Consider the following 27109-nt stretch of genomic DNA (forward strand, 5'->3'; position numbering starts at 1 on the left):
GGAGAGATAAATAGATCTATTTTTTTTTTTTGTAAAAGAGCCAAATGTTCCCACTGCAATTCACACTGTTAATCGGTCAATTAATCAGCTATCAAAATTTTACCCTGCAAAATATTGTGATTGGCATCGGCCTAAAAAAAAAAAAAAAATCAGTATCAGTCGGGCCCTAATTTTATTTATATCTTCTGCCTCAAATGCTTTCAGACACAATTCATCAACACTCAATTCCGCCTATTAGTTTCTATGGACCAGCTGGGCTGCTTCTGCTGTGATAAATTATTAGTATGACCATCCCGACGAAGCCTTCCTGTACAATCACAACGCAAGCCCCAATCCCACGGCCTCAGCGAGTAAAAGAACAACAACAATAGATCGCCTTCAAACAATCACATTTGGAATCGCTCCAAGCTCCACCGTACAGAAAGACAAGACCAATCATCTGCAACAAGAAGAGCTTTTGTCTTCATTTCTTCCGATTTCACAAGGACTTTTGCGAGGCGTGTTCATATCATTCCACCCGACCTTTACATTCATTCAGTTTTCACCTTTCAACACCATCTTGGTTCTCTTCTCTGGAGCTTCGGTGATGAGACGCACGGCCACAAATTCAGCAAGTCATCAATGACACAAAAGGTCTGAGGTCTCATATTTTTATCAGAGCTACGAAAAGTGTGTTGAGATCACGCGTGCGGCTCGTGGCTTTGTAAAATGGAGGCAATCCTATCCCTTTTCCATACCTTGGCCACAACTTTCCAGTCTGTGCTGTTGCCGCGCGCTTTGCAAATATTAGCTTAAGCAACTTAAAGCCTTCTGTGAGCCGTTGTGATGACAGAGCCGCGTTTGCACACAGAGCCCGCTCAGTGCGGCTGCTCGCTTCTGGAGGGAGACCTGCATCACACTAAGGGGCTTTCACACCCTATGTAACGACTGGGAGGTACGACGTGTAATTTTCCTCCTCGTGAAACTCCACTACTGAGGAACAAGTGTGCTCTCGATAAATCCCCTCTTCTGTCCACGTTCTGTTGAAACAACGGCTAAAAAACTGTCACCCTCCTTTCCCCTCACATCTGGATGACTTTTGACCAGAAAATAACTTAATCATAGCTTTGTCAATAATTAAAGAGCACATGCAACTGCATTTAGCTAGATGCCTGTATATATCAAGAATATCATGCCAGGGAACGACTGGTTCAAAATCTTTCCAAGAAGGGTTTTAGGAGTAAAAATGTTGTGAGTAGAGTTAACACTTTGTGGTTCACATCATAAAATCCTGATCCCCATCAATCAGCAATGTGTGTTTTGCTCTTCTACCGTATTCACAGTGTTGACGGTGTATTTTGAGTCGTGCCTACTCGCCTGACTCCCAGCCTTCTTCCTCTGGGAACAGGACCTCTCCTCTCCTTTGACCCCGGCCTGCTCCTATAATCCATAGCCCAGTGGGAACGCGTCTGGCGTAAGCCTTTTCCTTGGCCCCGTCAAGGAATTAAAAGGGCACAACTGGCTTGGTGTGTGCTCCTTTTCAGCCCTGCCTGACTCCAGCATCGCTCAAGAGGGAAGACTCCCTCTGGGATGAGGAGCACGAGAAGCGCATCCGTCCGCAGAGGAGCCGCACCTTTCTTTGGATGACTTCGAATTAATCGGCACCTCTAAAATTTAGGGCAAGAACCATTATTCACATGATGTGAATAATTCAATTGCCAAAAAACAGCCAAAGCAAATCCTTTTCCTCAAAGCTCGCAACTAATTATTTTTCCAGACTAATGTTACTGCTGACTCACTTATGAAATAACGCAAAGACGTAAATATGTAAAAGACATAATGTCCAATGTTTAGGATTATTTCACACATAAAATAGATGAAGTGCAACTTGTCTACAGTCAAGCAGAATTGGCTTACACAACATCACATCTACGATGGCCCACACAAAATAATGTAAACATGTTTAGATCATTTAATATAGCCTATCCTCGCTTCTTCGACCATATCTGAATGCACCATAGGTGGTCAATGAATGACACAACCGCTGGTGCACGTTCTGTTGCTTTACTGAACAAACCGTAACAGAATCAACACATTCATACACTCCAGTCGCTGCACAGCCATAATGTATGCACGGGCAGTCAACACACAGACCAGCTAATGTTTAGCCAGTTAACAGCCAGATTTCCACTCTTATTCGCTGACTCCCATGACGCTCACCAGGCCCGGCACAGTTTTATTTTTTTTTCAGTCAAACACATTCAAAGTCACAGATACTACTGTATCGAACATGAGAATGGCGCAAAATGATACCCACATCTCATACGCATTTTTTGTTAGAATGCTGTTTCAAACTACAACATATGTATTTTTAAATAAATCAAATTCATTCTAAAGACTTGGTATACTAGCCTCAGCCCTACTCAATTTCATTTTCATGAACCAGGACACTTGAATTTTAGCCACAGATGTAATTAGTCAATGCGGTGTCGAGGGCGTGTGATGCCGCTGCAAGATGTTGGGTTACATTGTCCTGAGAAATATCTATCCTCCTTCCCTAAGACACTCTGAAGTATCAAAGATGAGTCACAACCACTTTCTTCTTTGCTCTCGCTCTCAAGTGCCATGGAAACAGCCACAAATATTTATGCCGGACAAACACTGGTGCTGTGTTCGGACTGCTTGCTTCTGTGAAGAAGCCCGGGCCACAAAGAGAGGTGACGCTTTGTCACTATGGTGCAAGCAAAATTTACTCTCCTGTGCCCAAGACCTCAAACAAGCACAACGGCAGCGAGAGTCCAAGTTTGGAGAAAAGCCAGCTTTGTCCTAAGGTGCCCTTGTCCTCCAGCTCACCTACCTGTGAAAACCTGAATGCCTTTGGAGCAGCATTCATCCCAGCCCCCACATGTCTACCGTGCACTCATTTCTACACCAGTCCAGCGTCAGTCACGTGGAGGTGTACCAAACGTGTGTTCATACTTGACACGTTTGGTTGTGTTAAAAAAACGTTTTGTCAAATCTGAACTTGAGTAAATTTCATTTTTTGCCGATAATCGATTCTCTTGGTCTGTCCCCAAGTTGTCAGTTATTTTTACCGATGATGAACCAATCAAAGCGTTAAAAATTCCAGTCACTCTCTTAAACGCTCAACTGTCTGAGAATTGTCGTCAAACTATGCCTCTCCCCTAAATCGGTAGGAGCCATTCAGCATTATGCTGCCTTGAGACTCAAAGTCGGGAAAGTAAGGAATGACTGAAAATGATTAGGTTTCAAACATTTGAGTTAGCTTGTCTTGTTAAAAATGGATCGCTCTAATGCTTTGGTGAAGAAGGAACTGGTTAGCCACAATCGTGAGTGTGTTCAGATTAATTTCCACCTGTTAAACTGCTTAGTCTGTTCATCTTTATAGCTATTCCGTGACATTTGGCCCTTTAAAAAGGGTTTGGGAAAATCATGTAAGCACATCCGTTTGCTTTTATGAAGTATTAAAAGGCTCCTGTCAGGTTGGAGGGTCAGCTTTATAAAACAGTGAAGATTGGCACGCTCATCTGGTTGCAGCATATCCCCGTTTGTGTGTTCAACGGAGCGACTCTTCATTTTAGATGCTCTTGGCATTATCACAGATGGTATAACATGATAGCAGAAAACATTAAGGCTGGCAAAATTACGCAGCACATTTTTATGAGACAACTTTTGTTAAAGATATCCAAATCAAGGTAGAACTGTCTTTGGGTAGAAGCAGACAAGTAAAAGAAAAAAATAAATACATACATCAAATAAAAATAAATATGTCCTTACCATCAAGATCCTCAGGCCTTGTGAGGTCAATGACTCTGTGGCCAATCTTCCCGTCCTCACCCAGTTTGCCAAGGTGGTGCCCGATTCCTTCAAAATGTGCCCTTTCCTGCAAATAAAGAACACATATTCAGGAACCACACAATATATTACTGTGATCGATGGTGTTATCATATGCTGCAATATTTTGAAAAGTCAAGGGAAGGCTGTTTCACCACAGCTTGTGGTGTGTCATCGGTATGATGGAGGGCAGGGGGGGGGACAGTAAGAGCCAGGGGTTGTTGCCAATAGATTTATTTTGTGATCCCGAGCACACAACGGGCTCGTGTCTGGCTTTGCGGGGCTGAGATTTCGTCTTCTTACAAGCCGCCCTTCTGGCCGACAGCGCCCAGAGCTCTGCCACCATCATTTATTCAGCATTTTCCCGTTTGCCGTGTCGGCTCTTGAGCTTCGATTAAACTTGGCACGGTGTTGTACTTGACGCACAATGAAACCCTGTCATTCAGCGCCCCGTGACAATATTAAATGTCATGTCCATGTGCATTTACAGAATAAAATAACAGCCTTTGAATAGTTGATGCACATTACACTTAATGTATTATGCAAGGGGGAGAGTGCCGACTGCCGCCGGCTTCATTGTTGAATGACCTACTTCCTCAGTGAATAGACAGGGTTTTAGCAAGAGACTGTCTCTTGCTCTCCAAAGATCCAACTAGACGGACAATTTGACTCTGCACGATACAAAGAATCTCCCCTTCTTCCCGTCCATCCATCTTTCGCTTGGATCACACTGAAAGGCAGGCATGTCACCGCCAGTCCAGCCTTTGTTGTGCGCCCTCTGCCAACGACGTGTTGTCACGCTGACCTCTGCCACTTGTATCTACAGTAAACTGATACTCAGGTAGAGCCCCGACACAATGTTAAGAGCTCCCCTGCTGTGCACGCACAAAACACTCACATTAATCTTTAAGCCCCTTCTTTGTAATGCATCACACCGTTTTGTTTGCGCATACAGCACATAGTCCTGTGCCGCTGTGGTGACAGTGAACAACAAGCTACACGTTTGCAGAAAGAAATCTTCAAAAAAGAGGCCTGTTTAATGCTACTCCCTAGAAAAAGTTTACTGTCAATGTAAACATAAAAAATGAGAATTATGTGAATTCAAAACTGCCATCAGTTTTGCCTTCCTCTCGTTTAATGCTGACACACAATGCAAAAGGAAAGAATAGCAACAGTGTTGCGGTTTTATAACCCTTTAAGCAATTCTATTTGAACACAAAAGGTGAAGCAATGTCCCAATTGGGGCTAAACTGAGAGGGATTCTGATATTTGGCAGAATAAAATTCTGATAATCGATTAATCAGCTGTATGATTTAAAAATATCATGACTAAAATAATTTCTTTTTAGCCCCTAAATGCTTACAAAAATAAAGCTGTGAATTACAGGAAGAATATCACTTTACAATATTTTGTTCAGTAAGATTTGAGAGAGAAAAATCTGATTTTTTTCAAATGATTTTCTTAGGGGGGCTAAATATTTGAATGTTGTTATCTTTGTCTTATATTGTCATGCACTATGTTTAAGATAAATAAAGAAATTTAAAAAAATTGCCATTTTAAAAGCTAATATTATCCCATTAATTGGTCAGGCTGTAATAACAATACTCAAATATTCTTTATCCTCTCTGAAAACAAATCTCGATAATATTACTGCAGCTTACGGAGAAGCATCTCCATCTAATTATGTAAGTGTGTATGTACTATAGTGCCCTCAGGTGGCCAAGGTGCATGCACAAGTAGGAACAGCACAAAGTCCATTGTAATTCAGTAAATAATGTGGCAAATCCAAACATGTTTACATTGTTTTACACTGATGTATGTTTTTATTGTTACTTTACTATAATATATAGTGCAGGGTTTTTTTTTGGGGGGGGGTAGGATGAATTAAAGGCATTTACATTCATTTCAGTGGGGAAAGATGATTTGAGGTGAGTGTGCAATGTTACGAAATTTCAATTTATACGACATTTGTATCTCAAGTCACCACTGTGGTAGATTATAACATTTATTATTTGTTTTTTCATCTCTTTTTACCGGCATTTGTGGCAACCTGAGTAATTGTGCACTTGTGGCTCTGCTTACAAAAGTGTTTTTAAATGATGACATATGAACACTTTGTAATGAAAAGATTAAGTGTGCCGCCCGGTTTATAGCAGCACATACATGCAGAAGCGTATTCATCAGCCAGCTATATTATTACTCTTAATGAAAGAAGCTAGCAGCCTGCTGACAAAGTGACTGATGTTTGATTAGCGGGGCGGGCAATGGGCTGCTTCAAATGCGACTTGGACAGTTGGTGTTCATGGGTGCTGTCTCTCTGTAATAAAGTCGTCATGTCGTTCCTCCTGTGTGCTTGGTTGGTCTCTTGCTATCAATCAAGTCCTTTTATAAAGTCATGATCATTAAGCATCACGTTGAGCCGAGAAGCTCAGCGAGAACAGGGGCCGTCCATCAATAAGTTTCATGAAAGACCTCGTAAAGTGAATTCAGAGATTTCTTTCTAAATTCATGATACATGTTTGACGATAATTGCTGAGAATATAGCAGAGATAGAAAATTATGGACCGTAATCCTTAGTTGTGTGGAGATGTCGTGTTAAATTGTTTTTCACCATTTCAGTTTTCCAGATTTTATTTATTTTTTTTGGGGTGGAGGGCACGGCTAAAACGGTGCCGCATGACACACTTTGTAGTCTAGCATGAGTCGCACATCCCCTACTAAATAAAAACGTGAGTGTCTCCGCTCACATCAGCAATGATCCGATGCAACTGTTCAGTGCAGTTCCTTAGCTAGCTGGCTATGCCTACGTCCCACAAATGCCCTCAGACAGTCCGCTGTTCGTGCTTTAAAGTGCCTCATTGTTCAGTGTGCACGTCAGGGTGAGAAAGACGGATGTTTTAGGAGTGGAATGGGGCTTCGGGCTGGCAAGAAAGCCTCGTTGTTGCTGCATGGAAGAGCTCCGCAACAGCCCAGTCGGATATATTCCAGCCCCCAGAGTTTTTAAGCCGATATATTTTTGCAGCTCAAACTTAGTTACTGTATGTTCAGGCAGAAGAAAGATCCCAGAAGAAATAGTGGGTACTGATTGATAATTGACAGTTGAGCAGGGCATGCTTTCATAGCATCTGAGAGTTGAGAGAACAGATTTTCAACCCTCATTTTTAACCAATCAAATTTGGCAAGTTTGTGAACAACACTGTGGTTTTCACTTTACAGGGACTTTAATAACCACTTGGTCTGATGATGAGATTGTACATCGGTGCTGTTTTGTCCCGTACATCCGACAGAAACCATGCCAACGTTTTTATACTTGGCGTGAAGGTCCCTTGCTGTGCTTGATATGCTAATTGCCATCATGCTGCCAGTGCAATATGGAAGCACAAATTTCCATAAAATTTTATATACTGTGCGTAATATACTTATTGGTTATACGTGCGATAATTTATGTCTGCACAGCATCAGGGTTTTGTTTTAAACCTTGAAAATATTCACTGAACTAATGCTTCTTTATTGCCCACGCATCAAGTGCTGTGATAAATTAATGGCACTTTTATTATTTTATAGTGTCATTAAATTTTTACTGATCACTCTGATACAGAAGAGGAGCAAAGGACACGCAGTATCGAGGGAAGCAGTCAGGGAGAGGGTAGAAGAAGAGCCCAGCAGTACACTGTGGACATAAAAGACATTTTGGAAAGTGAGCGCCGCACGATTTTCGAGCTAAAAATAACAACAACAAAACGGCAGATAAACCAAACCAGAAGAATAAATGATGAGAGGAATTCAAGTTAAAAAGAGGGGAAACAAAAGCTAAAAGTGAAGGCTTTCATTGGTCTTTCACATTGACCACGACCGCTGGCAAGCCACCAGTTTCTCCCTGAAATGACTTCAGCGTGTCGCACTCCACCCCGGCGCAGCTCCATTTACAGCGACGCAACCCGTGCTGCACAATAACACATTATCATCTGCTTGTTTTTAAAATATTTGTTGGTTGCGGACCAGGCTGTCGAGAGAAGACGTGCGTCACAGAGGAAGAGGGATGTGGACGAATAGAACTTGTCGGGCACAAGGAAGCCAAAAGGAGCTCTTGTCAGTGCTGTAAAGAGAGCTTTAATCTGGTAGACCGCAGGACATGTGCTGCTCTGCCCACAGGGTGTATTCTGGGCAAAGGCGGGTGGCGTATGGCCCTGTGCATTGTGCGCACTCCTGCCCTGTATTTAAGCAACACGCTGCCAATACTGACACTCCTTCAGCCCCTTTGTAAATAGCTCCAGGCTATAGGCAAAGCCATATGACCAGAGATAGTTCAAATGCAGATGAAAGGCAAACACGGACGAGCGGGGTAGATTATGGTGCAGATCAGCGCGGCGCTAATATATATGGCTGGACTGGAGCGGTGGTTCTCAAACGTTTTACGTCAAGTACCAGCTCGAAATATTTGGCTCTCAAAGTATCATCGTAATGACCTACAATGAAATATAGTAGTTTAGTGGGCACAAGAATTCATCAAAAATTAGGCATTGATTCATAAAAGTGTATATTTAATAATTTACTGTCAACTATTGTAACACTACACCCAGTTTGAACGGTAACACTGTGCTAAAATATAGGGAAGGGGGATTGCACTTTGATGCATTATGTAGAGGTGGTAGTAACGCGTTACATTTCCTCTGTTACATTTATCCAAGTATTTTTTGGGGAAAACATCCCTCACATTAAGTCAATGTTGACATTTAAGTGTCCAAAAAAAAAAAAAAATTCTGTTTCATCATGAGTTGTCGCCTGTGCCCAAATGTGGAAATTTCAGCTGACTAAGGCTCGATGTTTAACTTGCCAAAAGCATGTCGCAGTAATTTTTCTATTGTTGTTTACATGCCGACAGTTTTATGGTCATATGTAGCCAAACTGTCAAATGTGCCTCTTTTTTTTGGAGTAGATGCTGTCGGCTCTCTCCTGGCGCGCACGTACACACACACACACACACACACACACACACACACACACACACACACAAAATCACATGCTGGCCTTGTATCATACTACTCAAGTAGTATAGCTATCCAACCGTCCTCTCCATCCAGTGGTATAAGTGTAACCCTCATCCTCATTTCCCTAAAAAAAAAAAAAAAAAAAATTAAATAAATAAAAAAGTGGGGCCTTAAACTGCATAAGAGAAGCGGAGCTAATCCATATGTACGTTTTTTTAAAAACATCAAAACACACCTATCTGGCGGTTTTGCCCAGAAGCAGTATGTTGCCAAATTTGGACTTTGCATCTAGTGGCCAACTCACTATAACATTGGTCACTTTAAATGTGTACTGTGAGTGATGGACAAAATAAAATTAAGTTAATTATAAATAGCAATTTGCTTGTGCAAAATGTTTTGAAAACATGTATTCTGTTTCTTTTACTTTTGGCCATAGATGAAGGTAGAGTTAATAAAGTGAATTTTGTGCTTAAAAATCTCTGTGACATCAGACAGTTGGATTATCAACAATTTGGAAACTATGCCTAATATTTTTGTAGTTTTATTTCATGGAAAAAATAACATAACATATTTGTGACTTTTAACAGCTGCAGAAGCCTAAACAGCCACTTAGGTTTGATAATGTGCTGAAGTGGCTCTAGTAATAGCGCGCACCTGGTGTGAGGCAAGTTGAAGGCTTGGTGACCACAATATGGAGTTAAGCAGATCACGTTTCAGTCATCAGTGTGGTCTGCGGCCCTCAAAAGACATCTCAAAGCAAACGTCTCAGCAGTCCAATGGAGACAAAGGCTGCTCAGCGCTCATCTGGTTTGTATTTTTATTGTAACCAGTTGCCATGTTATTTATAATCCTGCAGCCTTCCAGGAGTTTTTGTGACTTTTGAGCCATTTCAACATTAAGCATACGCAGCCATGCGGTAAACCCACAGTTCCTTTCATGCCGACTGTTGCTCTCTTTTTTAAGCCGCAGCCCTGCCTTTGTTAGGGCTAATGCAGGCAGCAGCAGAATCAACAGTAGCAGCCACAAAAGCTTGGCATCTTGTTTCCACGATAGTTGTCTTCAACATTGCATAGAGGAGAGACGGCAGAATATCCCCTTTACATTGACACTGCCGGGGCATCACCTCATTTGTTTAAAACCAGAAAGGGGGAAGGCTTTCCATTAAATTGAATTGACTCAACGGCCTAAGAGAACGGGACAGAAACATTTTCTGGGCTTGCTGCCAATTTGGCATTTATTGTTTGTTTTTAATAAAAGAATATAGTAGCATTATTCAGGATGACTTATTTTGCAATTTTTTTTGTTGTAGCCCACCCACTGCCCCAAGATGGTTGGGATAGGCTGTAGCACGCCCGCGACCCTGGTGAGAATAAGCGGCTCGGATAATAAACGGGTGGATTTTAGAAGGAAAAGCAAAACTTTGACTCTTAAGTAATCATTTTAAACTTGCATTTACCCTGACAAAGTCTAATGCCACTAAAAGGTCCTTAATGCAAATGTAATCATTTTTATGTTGTCTCTTTATCGTTACTATTGCATTCTGAAACTTACCACATGATATTTTTCAGGATCATAAAAATACAGAAAATCTTTTCACCATTTGGTCATGGTAATAAAGATCTTAGTTACTCATAGAGTGCAATTGTGATTTGCTCTGATACTACTTTTTCCACACACATTTGAGTACTCACCGATACCGAATACCGATACTTGCTAATTCCGTTATATTTTGCAACCGTGATGAACACGATTTTAAATACTATTAAAAACACATTCCTGCCACACGTTTCTCCTACATGTAGCCTCACACACAAAGCATTTCAGTTATGTTTTGTCTCACTCTGAACACTCGTTGGCTTTCTGTAAAAGAAGCACATACAGTAAAATAATGCAGACTAAGAACAAAAAAGAGACAAAAAAGAATGTACAACAAAATTAAGTCAACAAAATTAAATCAATACAAGAAAGTCAAGTCTGCTGTTTGTGAATACCACAAGTAGTTGGCTAACAAAGTTCTCTTGTCCGTGTTCACCTTAAAGTATCGTTGTCATGGTATTGGGGTATTTTGTTGACATCCTCAAAAACCCTTTCACAACTGGGCGAAACATTATCAGACAGTTAAGACATTGTGTTCAAACTGCAACAATACCATAAACTGTCAGCAATACTTTGTGGCCGCAGCTTTTGTCATTTGTCCTCTGTGGGGAGCACAACTTAGGCTGACATTCTTTTTCTTGGTCGAACAGCGGCCCAGAAATTCACCATGTAAAATAACCGTTGAAAAAAAATGGTGGTGCAGATGCCACCAAATTACCCAACCAAGGCGTGGCCGCAGTGATTTTTTTGGTACCAGAAGAGAAGATGCTAAATGTTCTCGGCCTGCTGGCGCAAAAATGGTGTTTGTATTCTTTTGGGAAACAATTGGACAAAGCGTTAATGTAAGCAATTGTCACAATGGCACTTGGCTGGCCATAGTCATAGTCTGGGAGCTCTGGGTAATCTAATTTGGACGGGCAAAGCCTTGTATGCCAAGGATTTACACTACAGCTAAAATGCTTTGCTTTGCAATTTCCAAGACAGCGGTCGAAAAGGAGCAGAAAATTGCTTCCAGGGCGGGCGACCAGACAAAATTATATTCAAAGTCTTTGTGAGGGCTTTGCCTCAATAGAGCCCTGGCATCACAAGCACACGTGCACGCACACACACGGGGGCAGACGGGACCCGTGTAACCATTACAAGCAATCGGTGAGAAGAAGTGTAAGCTCCATCTGAATATTTACAGGCTGAGATTTAGATAAGGGAAATGGACAATTGTAGTCATCAATACTGAGAAGAGGAGGTGCCCCAGGGCAAAAAGGCCACTTCAATAGGTTAATACTGCCCTTTCACCTTTTGATTCCGGCAAAGAACATGTCAGCAAAGGAATACATTTTATCTCAGAAGAACTCCTGGGTCATCACAAAGGCAAATGCTCACAAATGATAACATTTATACTGTTCTACTGAACACTTTTAATGTTGTCAAAATGACTTAGCATCAATTCTACTAGCCATGCAGCTGTTTAGAATTAACTTGCTTTAAAGTCACTGTAAAGTGAAAATAAATCTTCTAAATTTGACACACCACAGATAAAAAGAACTCAAAAGCCAAAATTTAACGATTAAAATAAAAAAAAAAACAGTAAGTTTATGAACTTGGGCTTCAGAAACATGAAAACGGTTGTCTTCACTCTCTATCGGTGGAGGCTTGTCTGCTTAATGTGTAAAACCACACACTGCTAAAAAATGGAGGCCAGATTGTCAAGCAACTTTCTTATGCACACACATCACTAAGTACTGTTTCAGCTAAGCCACCAAAATCAGTAAAAGAAGTTCAGCTGTTATCTTGACAATACAGTACAACCTAGTGCTCAGTCTTTTCATCCAAAATCCCTGAATTCACAAATCCCTGAATTCACTTGAACAGATATGAAACAAATAATGCAATCAATCATGTTTTGGAAAGCACAGACAAAAACCTGTATTCATGCTTTGATTTTGGTTGAATCGATTGTCTGTTGAACAAAGAAAAGTGGATTAAAGTGGCTTGTCCTGTTCTGTTTCCTCTATTGACATCATGATGGTAAAACTGAGCCTGTATGTCAATGGAAGAGTAAAACCATACGTGCTTGTTTTGTCGTTCACCCGTGACGCGCAAAAAAACAGCGTGTCTGTTTATAGCTGCAGTGCATAATAGAGAGAAACAATTCAAATGGTTACAAATGGCTTCACATCCAGCGTATTTGACTGTAGGCATAGTGGAGCGCGTTCTAGGTAAAAGCCTCCTCTGGGTGAGGAAGAGGGAGTAAATAATGGAACAAAGTAATTGCCCTCAGCAGACAATAATACCTTTGGATTAATATTTCAAAAAGATAAATTGTGGGAGGGTTGTAAAAGGTTTTATTGTACTGAGGGGATATAGTAAAAACAGACAAATAAAAAGACAAGCCTCCCGTCGAGTATGAATATTTTACACGGCTTCGGGTTCAGGACGTGCATACAGTCAGATCGACAGTGTTCTTCTAGGTCGGTGGCCAGCAACGATGGAGTTGCAGAGATAAAGGTTAGGGAGGAAAGCATTGTCCCGATCGGACACACTTTGTATGAAAAGACGAATTGATCCATCTGGAAGCAGCACTTAGCCTACCCCTCAGCTCGGTCATTACAGTGGCATAAATCAATATTTAATATCCCACTTTAACAGCTGCACTAGATGATCTGAACCTCTCCTTAATCCCATTTACGTTACTGTTCCGCAATCTTCTGCTAAACTCTCTGTCCCGATCTGTGTTTTTGTTGTTTAGACTATACAGTTGACCCCCACTATTCGCAGGGGGTGAGGGGGTAGCAACTGTGCTGGCTCAAGTATAGCAAAAATCCACCTATAATTGATGCCCGCTGGAATGCATTGGCTAATTATTTGTTATTATTATTATTATTATTATTATTATTATTAATACTACTACTACTAATAATAAAAGCGTGGCACGGCGGTCAACTGGTTTGCATGTCCCCCTCACAGTGCGGCAGTGCAGGGTTCGATTCCGGCTACGGCCTCCTTGTGTGGAGTTTGCATGTTCTTCCCGTGCCTGCGTGGGTTTTCTCCCACATTCCAAAAACATGCATAGCAGGCTAATGAAACATTCTAAATTGTCCCGAGTGTGAACGCGAAAGGTTGTTTGTCGATGTGTGCCCTGCGATTGGCTGGCAACCGGTTCAGGGTGTACCCCGCCTCCTGCCCGAAGACATCTGGGATAGGCTCCAGCACGCCCGCGACTCTTATGAGGATATACGGATTAGAAATGTTCCTTTGATCACATTATGATTTTTGTAATGTGAAGAGTTTTGTTTCCTGGTGATTTTCTGAATTTTGAGTATTTTGTGGCTTTGTTGATTTAGTATTCTGATTATGCCACATGCTTGACGCCACCTTTTTCCGCCATCATCAAAATCTGACAAAATGAACTAACTGACCTAGAATGACAGAAAACAAGGAACTAAGTACAAGTAAACTGATGAGACAACAAGGACGAGACACAAATGGCCGGAGGGACTGCGCTGACGAGAACAAAAGCCTCAGAAGTAAGACAGGACGTGAACCCAAGAAAACAAGACACGACATGAAACGAACTCAAATAAAATACAGATCATGACACTCTCACCATGACAAACACGCAAACAAAAGACTGGCACAGAGCACATCAGATTTACAGTCAGTCAGGTGAGTCGCTTCCCTGAAATACACAGATTGACCAACTTCCTAAAGTTACAGCCTTTCCAGTTTGTTGGCTCACGTCAGCAAAAAGCTGAATCACTGTTCTCTGTAGCAGCAAAAAGGTTGGCAGTGATGCAGTTTATCACGCCAACCTGTGAGCAGACTTGATAAGTGTCCCTGTAATGTCAAAGCCATCTAATTGGGCCGGTGTCACTAAAAATAAGAAGTGACATTATTTCCACCACGATTTGGCCCACCAACACAAAGCAGTTGAGTGTTAGGTGTCATTGAAGAGACACAAGAGTGATGTAATGAACAGAAATAAATGACTCACTTATGTAATGTGTTTTTGTTTTTCTTTGAAAGAGCAGTGGTGTTCTGTCTCAAGGAAAATACGCTTTAACCAAACTTTTAATACACCGTACAGTGTTGCCCTAACATATGAGTTTACTTTGTTCCCTGACCATGCTCATAGCATAAAACATCCATATCTAAAGGCAATCTTCATTGACCAACACAAAACATCATTTCAAAAATCCTAAATAACAAAACTACATTGTGTACTTTTTTTTTTTTTTTGGTTTGTTTTTAAGGGGTTGAATCTGTACCACTACACATGGATCTGTACTCCGACAGAGTTTGAATACTTTGTCTACTCTGCAGTCCCTTTTCAGTGGTGTCGCACACCTTTCGGTAAAATCATTCTTGACCGGCAACACACAGTGCCCCACTCCAAACTCCCAATGAGAGGAAAATCAAAATAATATTCATTGCCTTTTTTTTTTTTTAATAACATACATTGACCTAGTTGAGGCTGTTGGTTAAAAGTGTTAGTTGGTGAAATATTAATGAGCATCGCTCCCAGTTCCTGCCTGCTCCTCACAGCCAACTGGCACCATGGCATCAAGCTAAACAGAGCAGGAACCCCCCCCCCCGCCTGACCCCCCCCTCTCTCTCCTTGATTGACTCATCGATTGAAGATATTTTTAAAGGGAATCCCAGGGAGTGTACGCTCCCGCTACAAAGCAGCCTCTGCCTGCGTCGAGGGATGCAGAGGGCTGCGTGTATGCTTAAAGTGGGCAAAGACTTCAGAGTGGTGTTAGGCCACACCGGGCACTGGCATGGCCTGTCACGGCCTTCACACCAACATCGGCAAAGACTCTTAACGCATGCATGTGGACACCGCCAAACATCATCAAGTCCTTCACCCTGGACATGGTTGAAAGTCCCATTCATTCTGAAGATTACTCTTTTATTAAAGGCACTAGCTTAATTTATTTCCGTCACAACTTTCATGTATTTTAGAAAAAGAAGCATCAAGGTATGAGTGGCCTAAATAAAACACTACCGCGGTGCCTTGCGATACGAGTTTGATTTGTTCAGTGACCATGCTCGCAACTCGAAACTCTCTGATCTCAAATCTCAAATCCACTGTAATCCATTCCAGTCCCCGCCCTCAGAACCCTCCCCCCAGAAAATGTGGAAAAATAGCACTTGATAAACTGTACTTTATAAAAACAGAGACATAACATAAATACAATATAATTTGTAAACCATTTTAGCTCTCTGTGAATCAGAAGTTAATGCTGCAATGAGTTCATTTTGCTGCAATTCTAGTGTGCCCTTGTTGGCAGTTGTGCAGACACAAAGAAAAATAGTACTTCTACTTCTACTGAAAATGGATGTGTAAGATGGTGTTAATATTAGTAATTTTTCATAAGGGGTGAAGAATATGTGACTGTGTACTTTAGATTATCTGTCTCCGTGTGTTGCTTCACCTTTTGTGTTGAAATGTTCATTGATAAAAGGGTTTTTAAACCGTGATTATTCATGCTGAATTTTAGCAAGATCGTGGGATTTTCTTGAGGCAAATTTGTTTGGGATCTTGAAATAAACAATTTGTAATTCTCTTTGGTTCATTTTTTTAGTTTGACGGAAAACTTCAACTGGGAGTGGGATGCAACAGCTAGAGGACTTTTTTTGTGGAATTGTTCACTATTTGCTATTTCGCACTATGGCCGCTGCTTATTCAGAAGTGATTTGGATTGTTGTCACTGCCACCATGCAGCTCTCACATCTCAAAGTCGCGCTTGCCAATTCAAAGCAAAAAGATTACCCAAATGACGGCTTGTATTTAAAAAAAAAAAAACTCATCACTCGTATCTCAAAGCCACACTATCTCAAAGCCACACTATAAATAATTTGTCAATATGAAGCTGCTGAATTTAGTCTGGTGTCCCCAAGCCTGTAAACAGCTCGATAGCAGCGCTCAGACACAATAACCCGCAACAGGTGTGTTGTTCTCATGCACTCTGTACATATCATACCCTTGTCTGCCGTGCCTACAGCAACAGATTGTGTGGCAACAGGGCATAAATAAATAATTGCTTTATGACGTGTCAAATCTATGTTAAATGTCGGCTGGGTTTGTACTTGGCACAAACACATTGTGCTGAGGGCCACGTCAGAGTTTGCGCTATGTAAGTTGTGAGGGCGACAGACACAGCAGAAATAGTACATTAAGTGCAGACGGTGACAGAATTGTCGATTTAAAAAAGGACAGGTTGGCACACCAGTTGGGTCTTAATTGGAGATACAGTAGTACCTTGACTTATAAGTTTAATTCGTACCATGACCGAGTTTGTATCAAATCAGTGTGCCCCAATGAAATACAATGAAAATCTGTTCATCAATTTCAACAATCAAAAGAAACCTCATTTTTCGTCCCATGTTTTTTGCTAACGAAAAATAGCACTATTGTATTAAAAACATTTGGGCCCCTCTCTCTCCTTGATTGACTCATCGATTGAAGATATTTTTAAAGGGAATCCCAGGGAGTGTACGCTCCCGCTACAAAGCAGCCTCTGCCTGCGTCGAGGGATGCAGAGGGCTGCGTGTATGCTTAAAGTGGGCAAAGACTTCAGAGTGGTGTTAGGCCACACCGGGCACTGGCATGGCCTGTCACGGCCTTCACACCAACATCGGCAAAGACTCTTAACGCATGCATGTGGACACCGCCAAACATCATCAAGTCCTTCACCCTGGACATGGTTGAAAGTCCCATTCATTCTGAAGATTACTCTTTTATTAAAGGCACTAGCTTAATTTATTTCCGTCACAACTTTCATGTATTTTAGAAAAAGAAGCATCAAGGTATGAGTGGCCTAAATAAAACACTACGGCGGTGCCTTGCGATACGAGTTTGATTTGTTCAGTGACCATGCTCGCAACTCGAAACTCTCTGATCTCAAATCTCAAATCCACTGTAATCCATTCCAGTCCCCGCCCTCAGAACCCTCCCCCCAGAAAATGTGGAAAAATAGCACTTGATAAACTGTACTTTATAAAAACAGAGACATAACATAAATACAATATAATTTGTAAACCATTTTAGCTCTCTGTGAATCAGAAGTTAATGCTGCAATGAGTTCATTTTGCTGCAATTCTAGTGTGCCCTTGTTGGCAGTTGTGCAGACACAAAGAAAAATAGTACTTCTACTTCTACTGAAAATGGATGTGTAAGATGGTGTTAATATTAGTAATTTTTCATAAGGGGTGAAGAATATGTGACTGTGTACTTTAGATTATCTGTCTCCGTGTGTTGCTTCACCTTTTGTGTTGAAATGTTCATTGATAAAAGGGTTTTTAAACCGTGATTATTCATGCTGAATTTTAGCAAGATCGTGGGATTTTCTTGAGGCAAATTTGTTTGGGATCTTGAAATAAACAATTTGTAATTCTCTTTGGTTCATTTTTTTAGTTTGACGGAAAACTTCAACTGGGAGTGGGATGCAACAGCTAGAGGACTTTTTTTGTGGAATTGTTCACTATTTGCTATTTCGCACTATGGCCGCTGCTTATTCAGAAGTGATTTGGATTGTTGTCACTGCCACCATGCAGCTCTCACATCTCAAAGTCGCGCTTGCCAATTCAAAGCAAAAAGATTACCCAAATGACGGCTTGTATTTAAAAAAAAAAAAACTCATCACTCGTATCTCAAAGCCACACTATCTCAAAGCCACACTATAAATAATTTGTCAATATGAAGCTGCTGAATTTAGTCTGGTGTCCCCAAGCCTGTAAACAGCTCGATAGCAGCGCTCAGACACAATAACCCGCAACAGGTGTGTTGTTCTCATGCACTCTGTACATATCATACCCTTGTCTGCCGTGCCTACAGCAACAGATTGTGTGGCAACAGGGCATAAATAAATAATTGCTTTATGACGTGTCAAATCTATGTTAAATGTCGGCTGGGTTTGTACTTGGCACAAACACATTGTGCTGAGGGCCACGTCAGAGTTTGCGCTATGTAAGTTGTGAGGGCGACAGACACAGCAGAAATAGTACATTAAGTGCAGACGGTGACAGAATTGTCGATTTAAAAAAGGACAGGTTGGCACACCAGTTGGGTCTTAATTGGAGATACAGTAGTACCTTGACTTATAAGTTTAATTCGTACCATGACCGAGTTTGTATCAAATCAGTGTGCCCCAATGAAATACAATGAAAATCTGTTCATCAATTTCAACAATCAAAAGAAACCTCATTTTTCGTCCCATGTTTTTTGCTAACGAAAAATAGCACTATTGTATTAAAAACATTTGGGCCCGACTGATAAAGATTCTTTTGAGGCAGATTACAATTCAGATAAATTATTTATTTTAACAAATAAATAATGAATGAAATATCTTGAAATAATTTTTTTAGTCCCTTAACGTTTACGACTACTGAGACATGAATTACAGCTAGAATTTGTGTGAGAGAAAAATCTGTAAAAAAAAAAAAAATCCAATATTTGCCTTGTGTTGTAATGTGTTGATATGTAAGACAAATCTAAAATCTAAATAATAATAATAATAATGATTAAAATAAACAACAACAATGAGAACATTTTAAAATTGGATGATTTTCACAGATTTCTGAAGAGCAAATAGATATTGGCTGATTAATCAATCGATCAGGCCCTTTGAGTGTAATAAAATTAAATCCCAGAATGTAAAGAAATGAACAGGTTTATGAGGCATAAATACTCATAAATATGTCGGGACAAACCAGCATTGACATTTGACAACTCTATATGAGGGGTTGAAGTACTGCAGTTGACGTTCATTAATCGACGATGTCGTTGATCATTTTTTCAGATGTCAACTCGCACTTACCTTTTTCCCATATTTGTCAAGTGGCAGCGCATCACTTCATCACTAAAATGTGGGCTCGCGACACAAAGCTCAAATTCAGCCAAGCGACAGTCCGGAACGGCAAAAAAGTCAAAGGTTTGGGCACTTGTAAGTCATGGGACCACTTTACTAAAATAAAACCGGAAATCATGATTCATGATGATGCATTTTACAATTAGCTGTGTTAAATGGAAAGTCTTACCTTGTCAACCCTGCAGTTGTTGAGGCCGACTGCGGTGAGGGCAGACAGCTTTGCCTCCATGCCCTGCTGGTGGTGTTGCAACTGTTCCCTCTGGATCTGCTCCCTCATTTTACGAGCCTCCTGGATAGCCTTCATCACCGTGTCCTGGTCCCCGAACAGCGCCGTAGAGTTGAGGCTTGACAGGATGTCTGTGCATGCAAACAAACTGAGTAATGTCAGTGGTGTCCAAAGACCTGTTGTCCTTTTTTCTAGAGGCCCCTGGCATACAGTCTACTAAAATTCACAACTGACATGGCCTGTTTCCTGTGCCTGAATTTTGACAATCCCTTTCTACACCGAGTGGCAAGGCAGGAGATGAGAAGACGTTTGAAATCATCCCTCACTTCCCTGTTCCCCACCAATCACAAATGACGAAAATAGTATAACATTTCATTTCATAATCCCCTGATGACCAAAGATAATTCAGTTTCTGCTTTGTATCAAGGTCATCTTCGAGCAAATCTTTCCTCTTTTGGTTCTGAATGTGGACATGTACACGTCCTTTTTTTTCATTTCAGGTATCATTCAGACAGACACAAGCATATGCGTATTTGATATATTAGAATTTACTCATTTTGTAAGGATCTGTTGAATCCTGCTTTTTTTGATGTTGAGTTCCATTGTAAGCTTCCGCATCAAGTTTGCCTGGTTTTGCGCAAACGCCTGCTCTATGAGTTCAGTGTTTTTATCAGTAATGGTAGTACCAGACCCTCCACTGTGTATTTTGTCAAGAACATTTCCACTTTCGAGGAATTTGCCAAGGCATTAATTGAACTTTGCATTGGAGTAGTTCGACCAAGATAAAGCTTCTCAAAGTGGCGCTGAACTAGAGTGACATAATTTGTTTGTAGAACTGCTCCGATGTCAATTGACGAGCTCTGGGCAAGAGAATTCAAAGCATGTCAAATGCTGATGGCCTGACGTCTGCCCGAAAGACACCCGAACACCACACTCAGAGTAGTAGTTCAGAACCTCCCAAAAGAGAAGTTCCATTAAAAACTTTTTTTTTTTAGGTCTTACCTAATGAGGAGCCACGGCCCAGGCCTCCTCCAAGCGGGCTGGGGATACCGCCCTTGTTAGCGAAACTGTTTGGGTTGCTTTTGCAGCCTGGGAACAAGTTCTGCGTCGGGGAAGTTGGCGACTTGACCATGTCCGTTGTCTTGGGCCGCGCTGAAAGGTTGAGCGGCTGTGTTCCTTCCTCCTACAGTAGCAGAGATACGAATGAGCATGAGAGAGGACACGTGAATACCCCCCTCCCCCTCCGCCCCCGTCCTCTAATTTGGACGTTTTTCCTTGTTCTCAAGCGAGCACAGCATTGTACTGTAAAGCGATTCCTTCTTTTTCCTGTCTTCCTCATTCTCCCTTTTGCCGAGCGGTACCACTGTGATCTTCCTCACAGTTGCTCAGAGCCTTTGTTCACACTAATTAAAGCAGATTCTGTCTGTCTGTACATCTTCATCTGTTCTCCCTCCTCTCTGGCTGTGCACTGTGGTTGCAAGAATAAATAATGACCGGATCATGCCGCTGCCAGTGATCAAAAACAGCTGTTCCATTCATTACGTTGACTCGCATTAGCTACTTAATTCGCTTGTTTTCTCATTAGTGCTTCTCTACTTTGATATATTCAACCCTATAGAATTTGATTCCGCAAATGTCTGAAATCGTGTCTTCCTGAAGTCAGAGGAAGAGTTTTGGTGACGTACATGTTTGAACTGAGTGTGCCAGGAAATCATCAGCAACGCGTCCATCTTACACAAACTGGTATGTTCGCTGTCATTTTGCAGCTCACTGATGACAAAATCAAAAGAGTATTTTGTATAATACTGTGTTAGAGTGAAAAGTAGAGCCTTCAAAAGATACAAAAATAAGAAAAGGATTTCTAGAATGCACAGTGAAAAAATTAAAATAAAATAAATACAAATTACCCGTCGTCAAGTGCAGTCGAGTTGCAATAAATACCTTATGATGCTGAACATGTGCAGGTCACGATCTACATTAAAAGGCCGCGTGCATCACCAAGCAATATTTTAGCGTATCTGAAGATGTGCTGCTGTTGGCAGCCTTATTTAAAGCTCAAGTGCCTTTTTGCCCAAACATATGGCTCAAACATCGGCTGCCCCAAGGCCTTCTTATTGCAGTGCCAATAATAGTTTGTCATGCAGTGAAGCTTAATGCGCACAAACAAAACTAAAGGCAATCTTTTTCCACTGTGGCTTCAGATGGAGGGTTGCCACTATATATCCGATTTCCACTGATACTATTATCCTTAATTGTTTGGCCTGCAGTTCTTTTGTTTCATTCTACGATAAGATAAGATAAGATAAGATAAGAAAACCTTTATTAGTCTCGCAATGGAGAAATTCCCAATTCACAGCAGCATGTTTCAAGCGTCCATAAGTGGAGCGTGTATGATGTTACGTTTACGATGCGTCATACGTGAGCAAAAGTCAGTTGCTATGTGTACTTGAGCCAAACATCGAGCGCTGTCCTGCTTTTCCGAGACATGATTTATGGTCTTTCTCCATTGTGATATTCAGTTTAGCCACTCCAAGTGGCTGTGTGTTTCTGATTAGTGCGGTGAGTGGGGATGATGTACTGAATATGGCCTTTCCTATCCACGGAGGTCTCCACGGTGGAACCATGCCATACAGCAGCAGAAAATACGGCCGGACAGCCATTAGTTGTTCGCTCTTTTTTCCAGAAGGTTGTAAACGTAGTGTGGCATCTTACGTACTGCAAAGTGTTTAGTGGGTGGAGTTAAACAGAAACGAAGGGCTTATTAAAGCCCCGCAGATTGATGAGCTGTTGGAGGCCACTGCAACACTGCAGCATTGTAATAACAGCTCAGTTACTAATTTATTAGTACAACAAGTTGGGTCAAGTACTACTCAAGGCCTGGGCTGAAAGTGTTGGGGGTTGTACCTTGACTTGAGTGATTGGACTGGAGGAACTCTTGTCATTCTTCAGAGAGGAGGGAGAAATGGGCCCACTGGCATTGAGGGGCTGCGGGAGTGGAGGCATCTTGGCTCCAGGAGAGACCTGCATGCTGGCAAGTTGGGCGGCGTACAGTTGCTGCAGGGGAGGCGGAGAAAGCCACAAGATGTTAACATCCAGATACAGCCAACATTCAAAGTTTTATATTCTGTCTTTTCCTCTCCCGAGCTTCTGTATCTGCCTTCATCTCTCTCTCTCTCTCTCTCTCTCTCTCTCTCTCTCTCTCTCTCTTCAATGTCTTTCCTCTCTTTCCATGAGGTTGGCAGCGAACCTCCATCAAAGGTCTTAACTGTGTTTCAAAGGCGGAACCCAGAGAGAGACAGCAGTCTTGAAAACCACACAGAGATGGCTCGCGTTCAGAATACTTGGAGCCCCTATTTTCCACTTATTACACAGAAAAGTTTGCAGTGTGATGCAAGTGTGCTAGTAAAGAGGCTCTCCTTGCTCTAAATCAGTTTATATATATATATATATAAATAAACGCACGCACGCACGCGCACACACACACACACACACACACACACACACACACACACCCTCCAATTTATGTTCCTGGATGATATTTAACTCCTCGCAACCATGTGAGACAGTCCCATGAAACAATACTAGAAACCCAAAGGCTCCATGGAATTGCCATCGTAGATTAAGTTAAACACGAGCATTATGAAGGCTTAGAAACCTGCATGAAAAACACTGATGTTGTTTTCCTTGGCGTTCAGTCAGTTATACATCCTGGTTTAAGTGACATTACCACACAAGAGGGTGATTCAAGTGACCGGCCAAAGACTTAACAACTCTTCAGCCTATTTGGGAGTCTTAAGTATCATTTTATATTCCCATCACCGGTTTAGACTGTTGGGTGGTTAAATATTTTGAGGGATAATGAGTTTAATATCTTAACATTAGGTTGCGTCGTTATGTATTTTTTGATACAATATTTTGTTTGTACGTGTGTTTTGAGCCAGAGATAAATAGCTGAGAAGTCCGTCCAAGTTTGATCCATTAAGTGTTGAAGTTAGCCTTTATATGCTGCGATAAATTGTGAAAGGTCTGGAAAATCGAACTCTTGAGAAACAGTGTCTCTTGATGTAGCCTTCCACTTTACTCCTTCAGACATAATGCACCCTTTAACTCCTATCCAGTCCGCCATCCTGAGACAAGGTAAGTCTTATGTTTTGTTAGTCCAATGGCGCAATCTGGGGAGAATCCAATTTCTCTTCCTCTGCCCAATCAGCAACCTACGTGTCATTTCCTGATCCCCCTGGCCATGTACAGACTGCATTTGTGTGAATGCAAAAAACAACAAAAAAAAAAACCCCACAACGAACAAAGTAACCTGATCTCACAAGCCAAAGAGATAGAGACCAAAGCCGGACTAAGTGCTGTATGTCCATGTTCGTATTGTATCCACAGATACTGTATTAAAGCACATCTGCTCCTGTAAGAACTGTTATCTGTGGTACATGGCAGTCAGTATAAATGGTCAATTCTTCCAGAAGAAGTAGGGACAACAAAAACACTTGGCAGTCGGAAATGACAAAGTGAATATGTTCTCTAAATGATAGCAGTGACCCACTCTCTCCCTTTACAATCAGCGTTATGGCTTACTTTACTCTGTTTCTTCTCTGTGGGCTCGTCTTAGTTAAGGTCGGTGGTAACGGTGTTCCATTAATAGATGGCTGCTCTCAACGATGGGGTGACCGTTCAGTCTCTTGAGGGTAAATAAGACACAAGAGTGAAGTCTGTTGGACAGATGTTTGCGATCAGATCTGTGCACAGGCCTGCCCCTGACCTTGAGTGGGAAGCACGTTATTGTCCCGGAAAAAGAGCGTAATTAGACGTTGTCATAAATTAGATGCTGTAGGGATGAACGTCGTCAGTTCTGATTAGCAGGTCAGTGCCACGGGGTGATAAGCAGTTCTTACCCTCTTAACCAGGAACAGTCCACCACCCAAGAACTAGAGAACAATAAATAGAGCACGGTGTGTTGGCCTAGCATTCACTGCTAAAAGACATCAATGTTACATTGTGGAGGTTTTGCTCGTATTAGCGTTTGATGAATGACTGTTATTATTGAGGGCCAGTAAGAACGTAGCGGATTTTACCAATGTTAGGGCCAACGTGATACTGGCGGCTGAGAAGTGGTGCCTCCTTGCCAAGGCTATTCTCCCGAAGCAAAAGACATCTGCCGAATGTACACCCCCACCCCTTAGCCCTATTTGCAATTAATAGCTCTTTCTTCATATGGCCATGTCAGTTGTAGCTAAAAATAAATAAATAAATAAAATCATGTTTGTGAGGGTCATGCTGCATCAGATGAGCAGCTCACTCGGGCTATCTGAGGACAAGGTGAAAAATGGAGTGTGTCTCTGAACCTTGCAGTTGTATTTACTTTATTCCATTCGAAAATATATAATAAGCATTTGGTAAATTGCCATAATGTCTCATAACACGCTTTGTATTTTATGGAGGGCAAAGTTGAAGACTATGCAGCTCACCTATTAAAAGAGGGGCGATTGTGAGGGTTTGTTTACAGTCTTCTTCAGTGCTTAGTCTTGTCAGCTGTTTTAGAAATTTCCAGAGTTCCTCACAAGTAAAGTCAAGAATTAAATCCAAGGTCCTCCTTCCGATCGTCCTACTCCCTCTCCGCATCGAGCGGAACCAATGCCGAGCGAGTCTGGATTTAAAGTGAGTGTGGCATGCACAAGGTCAGCCTGTTAGCCTCTGCTAATTAAAAACAAGCCCTCGGGTTGCAGCAGAGGTTAAATAGGATGTGCACTTTTCTTTGCTGCCTCCGACATGAAACTAAAATTACACTCTTTGCTGATGATGTCGGACAAAAGTAATGCTCCATAGATGCGGGTAATTAAAATGTGAAATCTGATCTATTTAGTCAAATATCAAAATGATGAACAGCTCAATTCATACAAAGTTATATTTCCCCGTGGAGACATATGCCATGAAAAAGAGAAAGAACAACTTTCTGTGGAAAAACAGATGAGCCAGTTGTTTGCTTCAAGAAAGGCAGTGGCTCAGTATGGCAATAACGTGTGTTGGAAAACACAGTGGCAGATATTTGTCAGACTTGCCGCTGCCAACGATGATGCGACATTTCACATTGACTTTGTACGACTGCGTTCCGTTACACCGTGAAAGTAAAACACAAACACATTGCCTGGAAGCCATAACAGTTGCTCATACCGATTAACTTCCATGGCATTTGATAGGCCGTGAGCATTATCCAGCGCTCGTAATTATACACTACCTCCTTGTGTGTGTTTGTGTGTGTGTGAATGTCTCATTCACCTCTGCCTGGCCTGGACGTTGAGCACTGGGCTGGATATGAGGGCATTAACTGTGCTTCAGTGCACCTCACCATTTAAAAGGCAGAACAGCGCCAGCCCAGTTTGCCACAAGGCTTGTACAGGCTCATTGCCCAGGGCAAGCAGGCAGGCTGACCCAGGCTAGGCCCAGATGTCAAGAGAGGAAGAAGCGTCCTGGTGCACTGTGCCGATGCTTTCCAGTATGGCTCAACATCTGTCTCATCTGCTGGCGCCCAACCTGCTCGTCTCCAACCCCCTTATCTTGCTCGCGTTCGCCTTTTCTAGCTCTTCTTCCATCTACACCAGCGGTGCCCAACATTTTTTTGGCCCGCGGAACGGTTTAATGTCAAACAATATTTTCAGGGACCGGCCTTGAAGGTGTGGCAGATAAATACAACAAAATAATATCATATATTTTCGAACTTCCTATCTGGCCGCAACACTCTCTGGTCGCGATGGTAACATTTAAACCTGCCTTCAAAATAAGATACAAAGTTTATGAAAAATGCTGTCTAGTTTTACAGTAAACCTCAACTGGGAGTGGCAATAAACAGCAAGGTTGTGCTTGCAAGTCAAAGCACAGCATCAGCCGAACTACGGCTCGTATCTCAAGAAAGCCGTAAGTTGGGTCACTCATATCGCAAAGCACCACTGTCAGTCTTTCCCATTCCGTTTCTCTTCCAGTAGGAACGCAACCGCGACTCCTCTCTTGAAGTGGGGCGTATGCCGGGCTCTCTGGGGGTCGCGGCCCCAGAGCCACCCTTCCCATTCTGTGCCGTTCACAGCATTATCCGCTCTATCTGTCCATCTGTCCCTCTGTTCACCACAGCCTCCATCCAGCTGCTTACCTAGCCACCTTATTAGCCAGCCTTCCATACGCGGCTAGCATTGCTGCACTGCTCAGGGTTACCTTCAAAGACTGGCCTCCTCTGCTCATAAACAGGGAAACAGCTGCTTGCTACAGTATGTCGCTTCTCAGTGCCCTGCCCTCTTCTCTCCCCATTTCTCTTTCAAAGTCAAAAGTGCCTCACTTGGTAATGATGGAATCCGTTTCTTCACATCTGCACTACACAGGCATTTACATCCAAACAAAAGATAATGTGCATTTTTTTTTTCTTCACTCCCACTTTCTTCCTGTTTGTCCCCAGACCGTGGTACACTGTTGCTTATCACACGAGTCATCGAAAGCAATGAGACCTCCTTCAGATGTACTGTATCTGTCTGTCGGGGATCAGGTCTGCTTGTGGCCGAGCATGTGGGCTGCTTTTCATCTCTTACATTTGGAGTTCATGTGTA

General features: G+C 41.9%; 1 protein-coding gene across 3 annotated transcripts in view; it reads right to left on the reverse strand.

Annotated features, from left to right (window-relative positions):
• sox6 (SRY-box transcription factor 6) overlaps window positions 1-27109 on the reverse strand; it is a 150126-nt gene that overhangs the window by 16438 nt on the left and 106579 nt on the right. For all 3 annotated transcript variants that reach the window (XM_019886918.1, XM_019886920.1, XM_019886919.1), the window contains 4 exons: window positions 22419-22568; window positions 20517-20697; window positions 19458-19645; window positions 3778-3883 (listed from right to left, as the gene is read on the reverse strand). In XM_019886918.1, coding sequence (XP_019742477.1) covers window positions 3778-3883; window positions 19458-19645; window positions 20517-20697; window positions 22419-22568 — 625 coding nt within the window. The remainder of the gene's footprint in view (window positions 1-3777; window positions 3884-19457; window positions 19646-20516; window positions 20698-22418; window positions 22569-27109) is intronic.

This window comes from Hippocampus comes, unplaced genomic scaffold (assembly GCF_001891065.2).
Source record: "Hippocampus comes isolate QL1 unplaced genomic scaffold, H_comes_QL1_v1.1 scaffold261, whole genome shotgun sequence".
Taxonomy (NCBI): domain Eukaryota; kingdom Metazoa; phylum Chordata; class Actinopteri; order Syngnathiformes; family Syngnathidae; genus Hippocampus; species Hippocampus comes.